The sequence below is a fragment of the Melospiza georgiana genome, chromosome 16, assembly GCF_028018845.1.
Source record: "Melospiza georgiana isolate bMelGeo1 chromosome 16, bMelGeo1.pri, whole genome shotgun sequence".
NCBI classification, from domain to species: domain Eukaryota; kingdom Metazoa; phylum Chordata; class Aves; order Passeriformes; family Passerellidae; genus Melospiza; species Melospiza georgiana.
This window is the reverse complement of record NC_080445.1, coordinates 14,928,432-14,943,259: the sequence shown is the minus strand read 5'-3', so window position 1 is coordinate 14,943,259 and position 14,828 is coordinate 14,928,432. Positions and strand designations below refer to the sequence as shown.

Genomic DNA, 14,828 nt, shown 5'->3' with positions numbered 1-14,828 from the left:
AAGGGGCGTGGCCTGATGCAGGGGGCGGTCCGAGTACGGAAAATAGGCGTGGTCTACGGATAAGGGCGTGGTCTATGGGCGGGGCGGCGCTGAGGAGGCGTGGTCCTACCACAGATAGGCGGGGCTGAACGGGGAGCGGGGCGGCGGGGGCGTGGTCAGTCCACAGGGGGCGGAGCCGGGCCGCGTGAGGGGCCGTGTCCCGCCATCGGAAGGGGCGTGGTCTGTCCGGAGGGGCGGATCCTAGTGGCGGAAGGGGGCGTGGTCTGGCAGCAAGGGCGATCCCGGTGGCGGAAGAGGGCGTGGCTTGGCGGGAGTTCGGCGGCGGCGGCGGCGGGGCCTGCTCGGCCCGAGCTGCCGGCGCGGGAACCGGCACCGGGTACGGCTTGGGAGCGGCACCGGGGCCCCGCACGGAGGGATCAGGGACCGGGTGGCAGCGGCAGCGGACTCTGTGAGGCAGGAGGGGGTTGTGAAGGCGCTCCAGGGGCTCTGAGGGGTGGGAAGGGTCCCTGAGGAGGGCATAGGGTTGGGGAGCCTCTGAGGGAGCCCTGAGTGGGCTCTGAGAGGCTGGAGGGGGCCCTGAAGGGGTTCCGGGTCAGGAGCGGGCCCTGCAGAGAGGGAAGTGTGGGGTATGAGGGGTGCGGGGGGCTGTGGGTCAGCAGGAGGGGGATGTGGAGTATGAGAGGGCTGTGGGTCAGGAGAGGGCACGGATGGGGTGGGAATGTGGGATATGGGGGTCTGGGGGTGGCCTCAGGGGTAGGACGGGAGCCTGAGGGTGCGAAGGAGCCCTGAGGGGGTGGGAATGTGAGCTGTGAGGGATCAGTGGGACCTGGCAGGAGAGGGCAGTGCTGTGGCAGGAGCTCAGCCTGGCTCTGCAGGACACTGCCCGTGGGACCCTGAGATCCCTCCAGGAAGCCTGGAGTAACTGCTACCCCCCCTGCTAGAGAAGGAGGATCATCCCCTGGTTCTTGCAGGCTCGGAGCTGACCGTGGCCTCACTTCACCCCACTTTGTGCTGAGGACGCTGCTCACTTCAGCCACAGCGCTGTACTTGACCTAGATTATCAGCAACAGCAAAACATCTCAGGGTGTGGCCAAGGAGGGAAGAAGAAGCCCAGAGAAGGTTTTCAGGAACTCCCTGAGAGGAAGCCACAGAGGGCGGCAGGAGGAGAACCCAGAGTGGAGCTGTATCTCCTTCCCACAGGCGTCTCTGTGGCCACTCACCTCCCTGGCCCATTGATGCAGCCACAAAAAGCCGCGGTTGGAGCCACCAGGGCCCAGCAGGATCCCAGCCTGTCCCTGGCCAGCTCTGGCTGAGGTGGAGCAGGGTGGCCGCGTGGGTGTGCAGGGGACAGCACCCCGAGGACAGGAGAGGAGAGGGGACAGCACCCCGAGGACAGCCATGGAGAAGATGGCCAGGGTCACCACTGCCCTGGGGGGCAATGCGCTGACTGGCCGCACCATGTTCTGCCACCTGGACGCCCCCGCCAACGCCATCAGCGTGTGCCGGGACGCCGCCCAGGTGGTGGTGGCCGGCCGCAACATCTTCAAGATCTACTCCATCGAGGAGGAGCAGTTTGTGGAGAAGCTGAACCTCCGCGTGGGCCGCAAGCCCTCGCTGAACTTCAGCTGCGCCGACGTGGTGTGGCATCAGATGGACGAGAACCTGCTGGCCACCGCTGCCACCAACGGCGTGGTGGTCACCTGGAACCTGGGCAAGCCGTCCCGCAACAAGCAGGACCAGCTGTTCACGGAGCACAAGCGCACTGTCAACAAGGTGTGCTTCCACCCCACCGAGGTGTACATGCTGCTCAGCGGCTCCCAGGACGGCTACATGAAGTGCTTCGACCTGCGCAAGAAGGACTCTGTCAGCACCTTCTCTGGTACTAACATGCCTCTTGTTGTCTCATTTCCCTGTGGGGAAGCAGAATTTGGGAGTTTTGTCCTTTCCTTGCTTGAACCCTCACCCTTAGGAGAGGCAGAGGTTGGGGGTTTTGTCATTCCTCTTGCCCAAAGGAGGATTTGCTCAGGGTGTGATGCTCAGAGCAGGGAAAGAAGGAGCTGAGAGGCATTTTGGTGCATTTTCTTGCCTCTCAGTACTAGCTGGGTCTGTGTGGGAGATGGAAGACAGTCACAGCCCTCCCTGCTGCCTTCTCTCTGCTCTCCCAGTGGGATTTTAGCTTTATGGAGCTCTTACCTTGTGTCCCTCCCAGGCCAGTCGGAGAGCGTGCGTGATGTGCAGTTCAGCATCCGGGACTATTTCACCTTCGCTGCCACCTTCGAGAACGGGAACGTGCAGCTGTGGGACATCCGCCGGCCCGACCGCTACGAGAGGATGTTCACGGCCCACAACGGGCCCGTCTTCTGCTGTGACTGGCACCCAGAGGACAGGTGGGTGTGGGGCCTACCCCTGCAGCCACCCAGCCTTGCAGGACAAGATAAACCCTGAAAACAGGATTGGGATTTTGTGGGGGAAAACATGGTCTGGGATAGCCTGTCCCCGTGTCTCAGGGGCTTGCATGTTGCTGGGAGATGGGATTGATTGGTTGCTTTGAGCATTTGGGGTGGTATAAAAGTGTTTGAGATTTTTTTTTGATAAATTAGGGGATTTTGACTCACTGGATGTCTTATGGTTGAGTATAGCAGTGTCACAGCAGCCTCTTGCTCCAGTGCTCAGCTTGAGGGAGGCACTGCTTGGCTGCTCAGGGACACAGCTTGCTTGTGTTCAGTCGTGTTTCCTTCCTGCCTTTCCTGGGAGGTTGCTGGGAAGGATCTGGAAGGAGCTGCTACAGTGTGCAAGTCCCTCCTCACTCCCTGCCAGGCAGTGCTGCCACTGCTCCTGGTCTTAGAGAGGCACTGAAACCCATTCAGAATGGCCTTTTCCTCTCTGCTGTGCCTGGCCAGTGGAAAGCAGAGCCGGAGGGAGCTGGTCTGGCTGGGATGGGCTCTAGAGGTGCAGAGCCATAACTGGGGGCAGGAAGGAGGTGCTGCCTGACCTGGTTGCTGCGGAGTGGAGATGCCAGGGGAGCCCATGGGAGGATGGGATTGCAGCCCAGCTGCCTCCTGTGGGGTGGATGTGGTCACACCTGTACTGTGAGCATTTCTGTGCCACAGTGGGAGCAGAGAGGTGACCACTTGGCTCGGTTTGGAAAGACAGGAGTCTGCTAAGGAAGGCAGGAGCCTCACCTGAAATGGAGACTGTGAACCCTCCCCACTCCTCCGAATTGCTATAAATTTTAGATTAAGGGGCTCTCAGGCAAAAAATATGGGAGCAGGAAAGAACAGTTCTTTAATAGGGAAGAAAAATAAAAAGATAAAATAAACAATGCAGAACACTAGAACAACACTGGTAGAGTCAGAACCCAACCTGACACCCTGTGGGTCAGGGTGTTGGCAGCAGTCCCATTGGAAATGTGGCTCAGCCCTCCTGCAGTGTCAGGGGTGGTTCTGTTGGAGCAAGGGGGATCTGTAGAGAAGGATGTATTCTTCCTCTGAAGATCCAGTGGAAGAAGAGGCAGCTGCTGTTCCTCTGGGGAATCCAGTGGAGAAGCCATGCTGATGTCTCAAAAACCTCTGGGTTATATCTGGGTAGCAATGCTTGGCTCCTTCCTCTGGATTTTATCTGGGCAGCAATGCTTGGCTCCTCCCCCTGGATTATATCTGGGTAGCAATGCTTGGCTCCTCCCCCTGGATTATATCTGGGTAGCAATGCTTGGCTCCTCCCCCTGGATTATATCTGGGTAGCAATGCTTGGCTCCTCCCCCTGGATTATATCTGGGTAGCAATGCTTGGCTCCTCCCCCTGGATTATATCTGGGTAGCAATGCTTGGCTCCTCCCTCTGGATTATATCTGGGCAGCAATGCTTGGCTCCTCCCCCTGGATTTTATCTGGGCAGCAATGCTTGGCTCCTCCCTCTGGCCTCACGTCTCCCAATGGGATGCTGTAGTTCTTATCAGCCATGCAGTGACATTCAATAGCCTGTTATTGTGGTCACTCAGAGAGAGAGATAAGACAAACTGCCCACTTGACAAAAGATAATCTGCCATACAGATGGCAGTTGAAAGCATCTTGCATTGCAATTTTCAACACCACCGATCCCTCCTTGTCCCAGGGGCTGGCTGGCCACGGGCGGCCGTGACAAGATGGTGAAGGTGTGGGACATGAACACGACGCGGGCCAAGGAGATCTACTGCGTGCAGACCATCGCCTCGGTGGCGCGCGTGAAGTGGCGCCCCGAGTGCAAGCACCACATCGCCACCTGCTCCATGATGGTGGACCACAACATCTACGTGTGGGACGTGCGCCGCCCCTTCATCCCCTCGGCCATGTTCGAGGAGCACAAGGACGTCACCACGGGCATCGTGTGGCGCCACCTCCACGACCCCTACTTCCTGCTCTCGGGCTCCAAGGACAGCACCCTTTACCAGCACATCTTCAAGGACGCCAGCCAGCCCATCGAGCGGGCCAACCCCGAGGGGCTGTGCTACAGCCTCTACGGAGACCTGGCCTTCGCCGCCAAGGAGAGCCTCATCTCCTCCGACTCCAACCGCAAGCCCTACATCGGCGACCGGCGCCACCCCATCTTCTTCAAGCGCAAGCTGGACCCCACGGAGCAGTTTGAGTACATCTCGTCCTCCAGCGCCCTGAGCGTGTTCGAGACGGACGTGGAGAGCGGCAGCATGGACTGGTTCGTGCACACGGCCAAGCAGTACGCGCTGGCCGGCCGGCCCCTGGCCGAGCTCTGCGACCACAACGCCAAGGTGGCCAAGGGGCTGGAGCGCAACCAGGTGAGCTGGGGTTAGGGGTAGGGGTAGGGTTAGGGTTAGGGGTGGGGTTAGGGTGCTGCTGGCCTGGGAAGGTCTCACAGGGAGTGTGTTCCACGCAGGTGGCTCAGACGTGGACGATGCTGAGGATTATCTACTCCAGCCTCGGCACTGTGTCGTCCACCAACCTCAACCACAGCATGGGGAAAGGCAGCACTGCCCTGCCACTCATGAACAGGTACAGGAACTGTAGGGAGTGATGGGATGAGGGGGATAGCTCTGTGAGGGGGGAGTGGGAATGGCTCCTTGGCTGGGATGGGGTTATGGAATCACATCATGGAATACCAGAATGGTTTGTGTTGGAAGGGGCTTTAAAACTCATCTCATTCCACCCCTGCCATGGCAGGAACACCTTCCATTATCCCAGGTTGCTCCAAGCCCCATCCAACCTGCCCTTGGACACTGCCAGGGATCCAGGGCAGCCACAGCTTCTCACCCTGTGCCATAGACTGCCCAACCTCACAGGGAACAGTTTCTGTATAATAACTAACCTGCCCCAGACACAGGGAGCAAGCAGGGACAGCTCTCCCTCAGCCTCAGGCTGTGCTGGTTTGCATGTTGTCATTGTTTGAACAAAGCCATTTCCCATGTTGGTGTGGCTAACCTGGCCTCAATCTGTGCAGCCTCACATGCTGCTCCCTTCTCTCCTTCAACCAAAGATTGGCCTGTGGTGGGGCGTGGGGCTGGGACCAGCTTTGCAGTTACTGAATTCATGAATCACAGAATCTCTAATGTTGGAAAAGTCCTCTGAGATCATTCCCCCAGCAGCACTGCCAAGGCCACCACTAATCCAAATCCCTAAGTACCACATCTACATAATGTTGAACATCTGCAGGGCTGGAGATTCCACCACTGCCCTGGACAGCTGTGCCAGTGCCTGACCACCCCTTCCATGAAGGAATTTTCCAAAGACCCAATCTAAACCTCCTCTGGCACATATTAAAGCCATTTCCCCTTATCCTGTCCCTGTTCCCTGGGAGCAGAGCCCGACTCCCCTAATTCCCCCTTCCTGTCAGGAGCTGTGCAGAGCCACAAGGTCCCCCCTGAGCCTCCTTTTCTCCAGACTGAGCCCCTTCCCAGCTCTCTCAGCCCCTCCTGGTGCTCCAGACCCTTCCCCAGCTGCACACTCCAGCCCCTCAATGTCTTTCCTGTCATGAGGCCCCCTAAAGTGACCACAGGATCTGAGGTGAGGCCTCAGCAGTGCCCAGGGCAGTGATGGTGGCCAAGGGCTGGGGGTGCAGAAGGTGTCTCATGGCTGGAGCTGGAACTGCTGCTGTGCAGAGGTTTTCTTCTGGAGCCTTTCCAAGGGAGAGCACAGCCCAGCTCTGCCAGCAGCACGCTGGCATTGTGGGGAACCCGTTGTGGGCTGATGAAGCAGGAAAACTTGTTTTTCCTCTTCTCAATGACATGAACGTGTGGGGTGAGGACTCCAAATGAGCTGTCAGACCTCGCAGGACCGGGTTCCCACAGTGAGTGACACATCCTCAAATAACACCAAAGGAAACAAGCCCTGTCCTTGACCAAGCTCTGCCTCCAGCCGTGTGGCTGTGCCTGTCTGAGACACAGCAGGCAGCAGCCTGGGGAGCTGGGCTCTGCTCCAGCCCCAGCCCTTCCCCTCTCCAGCTCAGTGAAGGCCAAGCATGGTGATGCATAACGAACAGCCAGGCACCTTGGAGCCAGGCAGCTCCTGCTCACCTGCCTCTGAGGAGAAGGAGATGGAGCCAGGAGCCTGCTCAGCTCTGCAATTCTTCAGGGAGACCTTAGCAGTGCATGTGCAGTGCCACCAGGCTTGGAGGAAGGGCTGTGACCACGGTCACAATGTGTCTTTGTTTGTAAGTCACACAGTGGAGTCTGGTGGCTTCTGCCCACAAAGGGATATCGCTGTATCTCATGTTTCTCCATTCAAATTGCAACTGGACACCTGTATCCAGGCTGTTTGCTCGCTGAAATGGAAACTTTATACTCCTCTGACTGTTAAATTTGGCTTTTTCCCCCAGCTTTAACCTGAAAGATATCCCTGCTGGGCTGGGCAGCGAGTCCAGGCTGGACCGCAGCAAAGGAGAGAGCCGCCCAGAAAACATCCTCATGGACTCCTCCTCCACCCTGATCAACAACGAGGGTAACACCCCTGGGGGGGCCCAGTCCAGTCCCACAGCTCTTCCCCCCTCTGCCATAGACAGGGCACAAACTGGGGCATTCATCCTGTGAACTGGGGTGGCTGCACATGCTGCAGCCCCAGGGTGCAGGGCACCGAGCCCCAGGGCGCTGCAGGAGGATAACTTTCCCCCATGATCTGGGGTGACAGTGGTGGGGAACTGAGCTGTGTGGCTCAGGCACAGCCTGGCATGCTGGGCAGGACACTGGGACGTGGATCCAGTGGTGTGATGAGCTGATTTCTCTTTCCCTGGGCACGCAGACAATGAGGAGACAGAGGGCAGCGATGTCCCTGCAGATTATCTGCTGGGGGATGTGGAGGCAGACGAGGATGACCTGTACATGATGGACCACGAGAACCCACATGGTGAGCACACAGGGGAGGTGTTGTCTGTCCCAGTGCTGTGATGGCCCCAACAAGGGGAGAGAATGATGAGGACTCCATGGATATCAGAAGGCTAATTAACTACTTTATTACACTGTATTATTCTATACATCTAAAACGGAATCTGCCAAGCACTCAATCCTGCACACATTGCACTGAATCTCGTGACTGTCACCTGACACTCCTGACACACACACACCTGGCCCTGATAGGCCAAGGAAACAAAACACCACGTGTGACAGTGTTCACAGGGGTCTTAGGATGAGGGAAGAGATGAGGATCTGACTCCATGTTTCAGAAGGCTTGATTTATTATTTTATGATATATATTACATTAAAACTATGCTAAAAGAATAGAAGAAAGGATTTCATCAGAAGGCTGGCTAAGAATAGAAAAAGAAGGAATGATAACAAAGGCTTGTGGCTTGGACTCTCTGTCCGAGCCAGCTGACTGTGATTGGCCATTAATTAGAAACAACTGCATGAGACCAATCACAGATGCACCTGTTGCATTTCACAGCAGCAGATAATCAATGTTCACATTTTGTTCCTGGGGCCTGCCAGCTTCTCAAGAGGAAAAATCTTAAAACCAAGATTTTTCATAAAAGATGTCTGTGACAACCATAACTTTGGGTAAACAATCTCCATGTTGCATTCTGCTTTGGCGCAAACACAAGCACAACAAATGATAAGAATTGTTCTTGGGAAGAACTGTCCCTTGCTTTTCTCTGTGAAGAGAAATGCAGGGCTCCACAGCTGGGTTTTCTGCTGCTCCTCCCTGCAGCTGAGGAGCAGGAATACAGCCTTCCCCAGGAAGCCTTCCCTCTGCGCCACGAGATCGTGGACAACCCGTCAGCCTTGGACCACCTGCAGGACAAGGCCGACTCCCCTCACGTCAGCGGCAACGAGGCCGAGACGGTGTCGCTGACGCCCGTGGAGTCCTTCTCGCTCATCTCCATCTCCCACTCGCTCTACGAGAACCGCCTGCCCTCCGACTTCTTCAACCCCATCGTGCGGGACACGCTGCTGTTCTACGCCGAGCAGGGCGACGTGCAGACGGCCGTGTCCGTGCTCATCGTGCTGGGAGAGCGCATCCGCAAGGAGATCGACGAGCAGACGCAGGTACGGCCCCCGGGGCAGGGCCACGCCTCGCTGGCAACCACAGCTGGGGATGGGGTCCTGCCCGGGGTTGGGGCACGTCCCTTCTCCCCCAGCCCCTGGCAGGGCAGCTCCAAGGCAGGGTGAGTATTGGAAAAAAGGCTCCCAATATTCCCAGTTAGATTGTGCCTGGGCCAGTCTGACCCTCGCTGCCAGGCCAAAGGCAGCAGCTGTGCTGTATCACCCCAGAGATACCTTGGCTTGCTGGAGATTGCAGCTGGGCACTGAACAAGTCCAGGCTTGTTAGGAACCCCGTTTACCTCAGGAGGAATGGCTTCAGGCGATGGTGAAGAGAAAAAGGAGAGGATTCTGCTGGAAGGTTTAATGTCCAGAGGTTTATTCCATGGCTACAGAGGTCTGAACGTGAGGAGCTGCTCCAACAGAACAATCACCACATGGTCTGATGACCTTTAAGCTCAGGGACAGGGGGAGGGGAGGTACAGGTGAGCCACCAACCAGGTGAGAGGGGCAGGGTCTCAGGGGAAGATGACACCCAGACAGGCCAATGACCTTTGGGCATAGGGGCATCCTTTGAACTTGACCAACCACACGACGCCTTGCTGGAATGTTCAGCCTGATTGACAGGACTCACTCAGCATGGGGGCAAGGGGGAAGGGAGAGAGGTATAGGCACACCTGGGGGAATGACCTGGAAGGCCAAAATGGGACGTTACAGCACACCACAACAGGTGAGCAGCTCCAGGGTTCTGGTTCCTGCCCCACCAGGAGTCCTGGCAGGGAGTTGAGGTGGGATGTTGTCGTCTTATTGTGAAAGTTCCACACCTCCTCAGTGATTTCTCATGGGCAGCTCCTCACAGCACTGACTCCTTCTTCCTCACTGTACAACCAACTCTCCAACTCTCTCCTGGACCAGCTAACCCACTCTTTTTTGTGGCACTCTTCCTTACTAGTCACAGCTGTGGTCTATCAAGGGCAGGCCTGTTCGTAATCTTTGGTATTTAGTGCAGCTGCAACTCCTCAGGGGTGAGATTACCTTCTGCACTATCTCTGTTTTCTCACATTGGGTTAAAAGGGGAAATAATCTAGGTGTCACTTCTTAATTGGATAGTTTAGCTTTAAAAGACCTTGTAACGAAAGATTGTTGGCCATTTTTGCAGTGCTCTTCCAGTGTCATCCTGGGTTTCTTCTTCATGTTCCTTTTTCCTTCTTCTCCATGGATGGCATGTTGTAATTGGGTGGAAAAATCTGCATTGTGGGCTCCGTGGGACCAGTTATTGGGTAAAAAGGGGAAATAATCTAGGTGTCACTTCTTAATTGGATAGTTTAGCTTTAAAAGACTTTGTAACAAGAGATTTTTGGCCATTTTTGCAGTGCTTTTCCAGTGCACTGAGCCTGGTGTGGACAGTGTGCAAAACTCTAGATAAGGTAACAATAAACAAGAACCTCCACAATTCCCCCTTTTCTTTTAATTACAAAGGTGGGCTCTGCAGGGCCAGCATGGGGAGGTGCCCTTGCCCTGTTGGTGCAGGGAAGGATGCTCTGGGGTACCTGTTGCCAATTCTCTGACTTAGAGGACTGAGGCTGGGCCCTCCCAGGGGCTCCCCTGTTGGGGGAGACCCTCCTGGAGCCATCTTGTGTCAGGAAAGAGAGACACACTGGATTTTTTTGGTCTTCAGGTCCTTGTTTATTGTTACCTTATCTAGAGTTTTGCACACTGTCCACACCAGGCTCAGGGCACTGGAAAAAGAACCACAAAAATGGCCAACAATCTCTTGTTACAAGGTCTTTAAAAGCTAAACTATCCAGTTAAGAACTGACACCTGGATTATTTTCCCTTTTAACCCAATCACTGATCCCTAAGAGCCTCCAGTGGGGACTTTTCTGCCCAATTACAAAATGCCACCCAAACCCAAGAAGAAGGAAGAAGAAGGATAAAGAAGAAACCCAGGATGACACCCTGTGCCTCCATCTTGCTTCCATCCACAACATACTAAAAATCCCAAAACCTAAATTTCCCACCTAAGTGATATACCTACACTGCTCTCTATAATCTATTTCACCCTTTTGTGGATTCTAGTTTATCTTGAAGTTTAGGAAACTTTCACCATGGATGAGGGTCAAAGTCAGGGCACCCCGGAGCATAGAGAGAAATATTCCTGGTGCCCTGGATTTCCACAGTTCCCCAGCATTGCAGAGCTGTTCTCCCACTGCAGGGATCAGAGGATCACAGAGTGGTTTAGGTTGGAAAAGGCCTCTGAGAGCATTGAGTCCAGCCATTCCCCCAGCACTGCCAAGGCCATCACTGAACCATGTCCCCAAATGCCACCTCAACAGCTTTTAGATCCCCCCAAGGGATGGTGACTCCACCACTGCAATGGGCAGCCTGTGCCAGTGCTTGACCACTCTTTCCATGAAGAAATTCCCCCTAATATCCAAACTAAACCTCCTCCAGCACAACTTGAGGCCATTTCCTCTTGTCCTGTCCCCGTTCCCTGGGAGCAGAGCCTGACCCCACCTGGCTCCACCTTCTTCTCAGGGATTTGTAGAGTGGGAAGGCCGCCCCTGAGCCTCCTTTTCTCCAGGCTGAGCCCCCCAGGGGAATTTTGCCTCTGGGATGCAGGGCTGGGCTCCTGAGGGGGTTTCAGGGTGGCTGTGGAGGCTCAGCTGTGTGTGGCTGTCCCCAGGAGCACTGGTACACGTCCTACATCGACCTGCTGCAGCGCTTCCAGCTCTGGAACATCTCCAACGAGGTGATCAAGCTGAGCACCTGCCGTGCCATCAACTGCCTCAACCAGGCCTCCACCACCCTGCACGTCAACTGCAGCAACTGCAAGCGGCCCATGAGCAACAGGGGCTGGATCTGTGACAGGTGAGGGGCCCAGAGGGGCTTCTGGGGACAGAGGGATGGGGTGGGTGTCCCTGTCCCCTCTTCTCCCTGCCCGCAGCCACCCGAATGTCCCCGTGCAGGTGTCGGCAGTGTGCCAGCATGTGTGCCGTGTGTCACCACGTGGTGAAGGGGCTCTTCGTCTGGTGCCAGGGCTGCAGCCACGGCGGCCACCTGCAGCACATCATGAAGTGGCTGGAGACCAGCTCCCACTGCCCCGCCGGCTGCGGCCACCTCTGCGAGTACACCTGAGAGCCCCAGAGCACACCTGGACCCCCAGAGCACACCTGAGCCCCTGGCAGCGGGGTGGGGCAGCAGGGCCCTGCCCGGTACCCCTGGCACTGCTCTCTCTGTATTTATTTGTGTAAATAAGGGCTGGGGGGGCACCCCCTGCCCGGCCGTTTTTTACTGGATTAAAACAAACCAGCAGTTGATTCGAGCCATGATGACTCCTGTCTTTGCTTCTCCTCGATGCAGTGTCCCCTGGCCTGGGCCCCGGACCTGCTCCGGCGGGGGTCCCGGCCCTGCGGTGTCCCCGGTGTCCCCACGCTGTTGTCCCCTTGGGCCGGGGGGATACTTTAAGCTCATTTTCCGCTGGCTCTTTAAGTAATGGCCCTTACCGAGACCCGTAGCGAGGCGCCCAACCAATGACCGCGTCCATCGTGTGCTGCTCGCGGTGCATGCCGGGAATTGTAGTTCCCGGTGTCTCCGGTGCCGGTCCCCATGGCGGCGCGGCTGCTGCCGCTGCTGCTGCTGCCGCTGGGCTGGGTCCGGCCCGGCGCCTGCACCGACCCTCCGGGTGGCGGCTGGTAAGGGCAGGGCTGCCCCGGGAGCGGTCCCTGTGCCGGTCCTGGTGCCGGCGCCGAGCGGAGTCTCCCGTTGCAGGGTGGCGGGCACGGTGCCGGAGGAGCCACGCTGCACCGTGGAGCGAGCTGATGCCTCCCTCACCTATTCCCTCTTCCTGCAGCGGTACGGGGGATACGGGGGACCCGGCACGGTCCCGCTGCCGAGACAGGGGGCCGGGGGGCAGTTCCGGTGCACCGGGCGGGATAACGGGGAGCGGCGGGGGGAACTGGGGGGGCAGAGCCGGGAGTCCCGGGGGAGAACCTGGGGAAGGTGGTGGGGACGGAGCCCGGTGCCCCGGGGGTGGTTTGGAGCCAGTGCCGATGCCCCAGGGTGGCTCGGGGCCGGTCCCGGTGTCCCGGGATGGCTCGGTGCCGGTCCCCTGCTCCGCCCGTTCGGACCCCGCTGGATGCCGCCCCCAGGTTCGCCTTCTCCCGGCCGGTGATCCTCGGTGGGGTCACGGACAATTCGGTGAGTGCCGCGAGGGGCAGGGGTGGGACGCGCCTCCCGGTGCCCCGGGAGCGGCGGCAGCATCCCGGCTCCCCGCGCTCCGTCCCCAGGCGTTCCGAGCCCTCTGCACCCGGGAGAAGCTGCTGGCGGCCTTCGGGCCCTTCCCGGTGCGGCTCAGCACGGCCAACACCTACTCGTACCGGAAAGGTGAGCGCGGGGCTGCTCCCGTTCATCCCTCTCGTTCCCCCCGTTCATCCCTCCCGTTCTCCCGCTCATCCCTCCCGTTCCCCGCTCATCCCTCCCGTTCCTCGCTCATCCCTCCCGTTCCCTGCTCATCCCTCCCGTTCATCCCGTTCATCCCTCCCGTTTCCCGTTCATCCCTCCCGTTTCCCGTTCATCCCTCCCGTTCCCCGTTCATCCCTCAGTTCCCCGCTCATCCCTCCTGTTCATCCCTCCCGTTCCCCGTTCATCCCTCCCGTTCCCTGCTCATCCCTCCTGTTCATCCCTCCCATTCCCCGTTCATCCCTCAGTTCCCCGCTCATCCCTCCCGTTCCCGCAGTGGATGTGCCGTTCCAGGAGTACGTGGAGCACCTGCTGAAGCCGCAGGACCCGGCCCGGCTGGGCAGCGGTGGGTAGTGCCCCGTGGTGGGTAGTGCCCATCGGTGGGTAGTGCCCATCGGTCGGTAGTGCCCCATGGTGGGTAGTGCCCCGTGGTGGGTAGTGCCCATCGGTCGGTAGTGCCCATCGGTGGGTAGTGCCCATCGGTCGGTAGTGCCCCGTGGTGGGTAGTGCCCATCGGTCGGTAGTGGCCCACGGTGGGTGGCACCGTCCCGTGCCCCACAGCCCCCTCCCCTGGCTGGGCTCAGCTCCTGTGTCCCCCCAGACACCCTGTACTTCTTCGGGGACAACAACTTCACCGAGTGGGGGCCCCTGTTTCAGCACTACGTGCCCCCTCCCTTCCGCATCCCGGGCACCAGCCCCGCCTACAGCTTTGGGATCGCAGGTGGGACTGGGACGGGACTGGGACAGGATTGGGATGGGACTGGGACAGGAGTGAGATGGGATTGGGCCAGGGCTGGGATGGGATTGGGACGGGATAGGGACAGGATTGGCATGGGACTGGGACAGGATTGGGATTGGATTGAGACGAGGTTGGGAACGGGACTGGGACAGGATTGGGATTGGATTGAGACGGGGTTGGGACAGGATTGGGATTGGATTGAGACGGGGTTGGGCCGGGATTGGGACAGGATTGGGATTGGATTGGGATTGGATTAGGATGGGATTGAGACGGGGTTGGGAACGGGACTGGGACAGGATTGGGATGGGATTGGGCCAGGGCTGGGATGGGACTGGGATGGGATAGGGACAGGATTGGGACGGGACTGGGACAAGATTGGGATTGGATTGAGACGGGGTTGGGAACGGGACTGGGACAGGATGGGGATTGGATTAGGATGGGATTGGGCCGGGATTGAGACGGGGTTGGGAACGGGACTGGGACAGCATTGGGATTGGATTAGGATGGGATTGGGATGGGATTGAGACGGGGTTGGGAACGGGACTGGGACAGGATTGGGATTGGATTGAGACGGGGTTGGGCCAGGATTGGGACGGGATTGGGCCGGGTCTGGGGGCTCTCCCCAGCCCCACCCCTCCGCTCCCACCAGGCTCAGGCTCTGGCGTTCCCTTCCACTGGCACGGCCCCGGTTTCTCCGAGGTGATTTTCGGCAGGAAGGTGAGAACTAAGCCCTAGGGGAGGGAAAGATTTGGGGAGGGGGCAGAGAAACAAGCCCCTCGCAGGTGTCCCCGAGCCCGAGGGGATCTGGGAGGGGAATTGGGAGGGGCTGTGCCCGCGGTGTTTTGCAGCGCTGGTTTCTGTACCCGCCGGATCAAACCCCGCACTTCCACCCCAACGAGACCACGCTGGCCTGGCTGCAGCACACCTACCCCACACTGCCCCCGGCCCAGCGCCCGCTGGAGTGCACCCTGCGCCCTGGGGAGGTGAGGCAGGGCTCAGGGCACTCCGGGCTCCCCACTCAGAGCTGTGGGGCCTCACTGATGTCCCCTGCAGGTGCTGTACTTCCCTGACCGCTGGTGGCATGCCACACTCAATCTGGACACCAGTGTCTTCATCTCCACCTTCCTGGGCTAGGGCTGGCAGGGACAAGGACA

At 58.3% G+C, this 14,828-nt stretch overlaps 2 protein-coding genes across 4 annotated transcripts; both read left to right on the top strand.

Annotated features, from left to right (window-relative positions):
* Nucleotides 1–296: 296 nt before the first annotated feature.
* WDR24 (WD repeat domain 24) lies at nt 297–11,799 on the top strand. 3 transcript variants are annotated; one of them, XM_058035268.1, is made up of 10 exons: nt 297–376; nt 972–1,879; nt 2,210–2,387; nt 4,109–4,784; nt 4,883–4,998; nt 6,818–6,939; nt 7,237–7,341; nt 8,143–8,480; nt 11,161–11,345; nt 11,444–11,799. In XM_058035268.1, exons 2-10 carry the CDS (start codon nt 1,399–1,401, stop codon nt 11,610–11,612), a joined length of 2,370 nt encoding a protein of 789 aa, XP_057891251.1. In that variant the 5' UTR covers nt 297–376; nt 972–1,398; the 3' UTR covers nt 11,613–11,799. The 3 variants fall into 3 exon arrangements, with proteins under 3 accessions (XP_057891251.1, XP_057891252.1, XP_057891253.1); XM_058035269.1 differs by having other exon boundaries at nt 376–448; XM_058035270.1 differs by lacking the exon at nt 297–376 and adding an exon at nt 440–493.
* A 273-nt stretch (nt 11,800–12,072) lies between these two features.
* On the top strand, nt 12,073–14,816 carry JMJD8 (jumonji domain containing 8). The gene is made up of 9 exons (XM_058035299.1): nt 12,073–12,169; nt 12,246–12,329; nt 12,626–12,674; nt 12,764–12,860; nt 13,213–13,281; nt 13,537–13,656; nt 14,324–14,391; nt 14,523–14,657; nt 14,728–14,816. The coding sequence occupies exons 1-9, from the start codon at nt 12,084–12,086 to the stop codon at nt 14,806–14,808; spliced, it is 789 nt and encodes a 262-aa protein (XP_057891282.1). The 5' UTR covers nt 12,073–12,083; the 3' UTR covers nt 14,809–14,816.
* The last annotated feature ends 12 nt before the right edge of the window (nt 14,817–14,828 follow it).

Coding starts and splice junctions, on each gene's coding strand:
- WDR24 (XM_058035268.1), top strand. CDS start 1,399: ATGGAGAAGATGGCCAGGGTCACCACTGCCCTGGGGGGCAATGCGCTG. Junction 2,388..4,108: donor GACTGGCACCCAGAGGACAG/GTGGGTGTGGGG, acceptor TCCTTGTCCCAG/GGGCTGGCTGGCCACGGGCG. Junction 11,346..11,443: donor AGGGGCTGGATCTGTGACAG/GTGAGGGGCCCA, acceptor GTCCCCGTGCAG/GTGTCGGCAGTGTGCCAGCA.
- JMJD8 (XM_058035299.1), top strand. CDS start 12,084: ATGGCGGCGCGGCTGCTGCCGCTGCTGCTGCTGCCGCTGGGCTGGGTC. Junction 12,861..13,212: donor CACCTACTCGTACCGGAAAG/GTGAGCGCGGGG, acceptor CCGTTCCCGCAG/TGGATGTGCCGTTCCAGGAG. Junction 14,658..14,727: donor GCACCCTGCGCCCTGGGGAG/GTGAGGCAGGGC, acceptor TGTCCCCTGCAG/GTGCTGTACTTCCCTGACCG.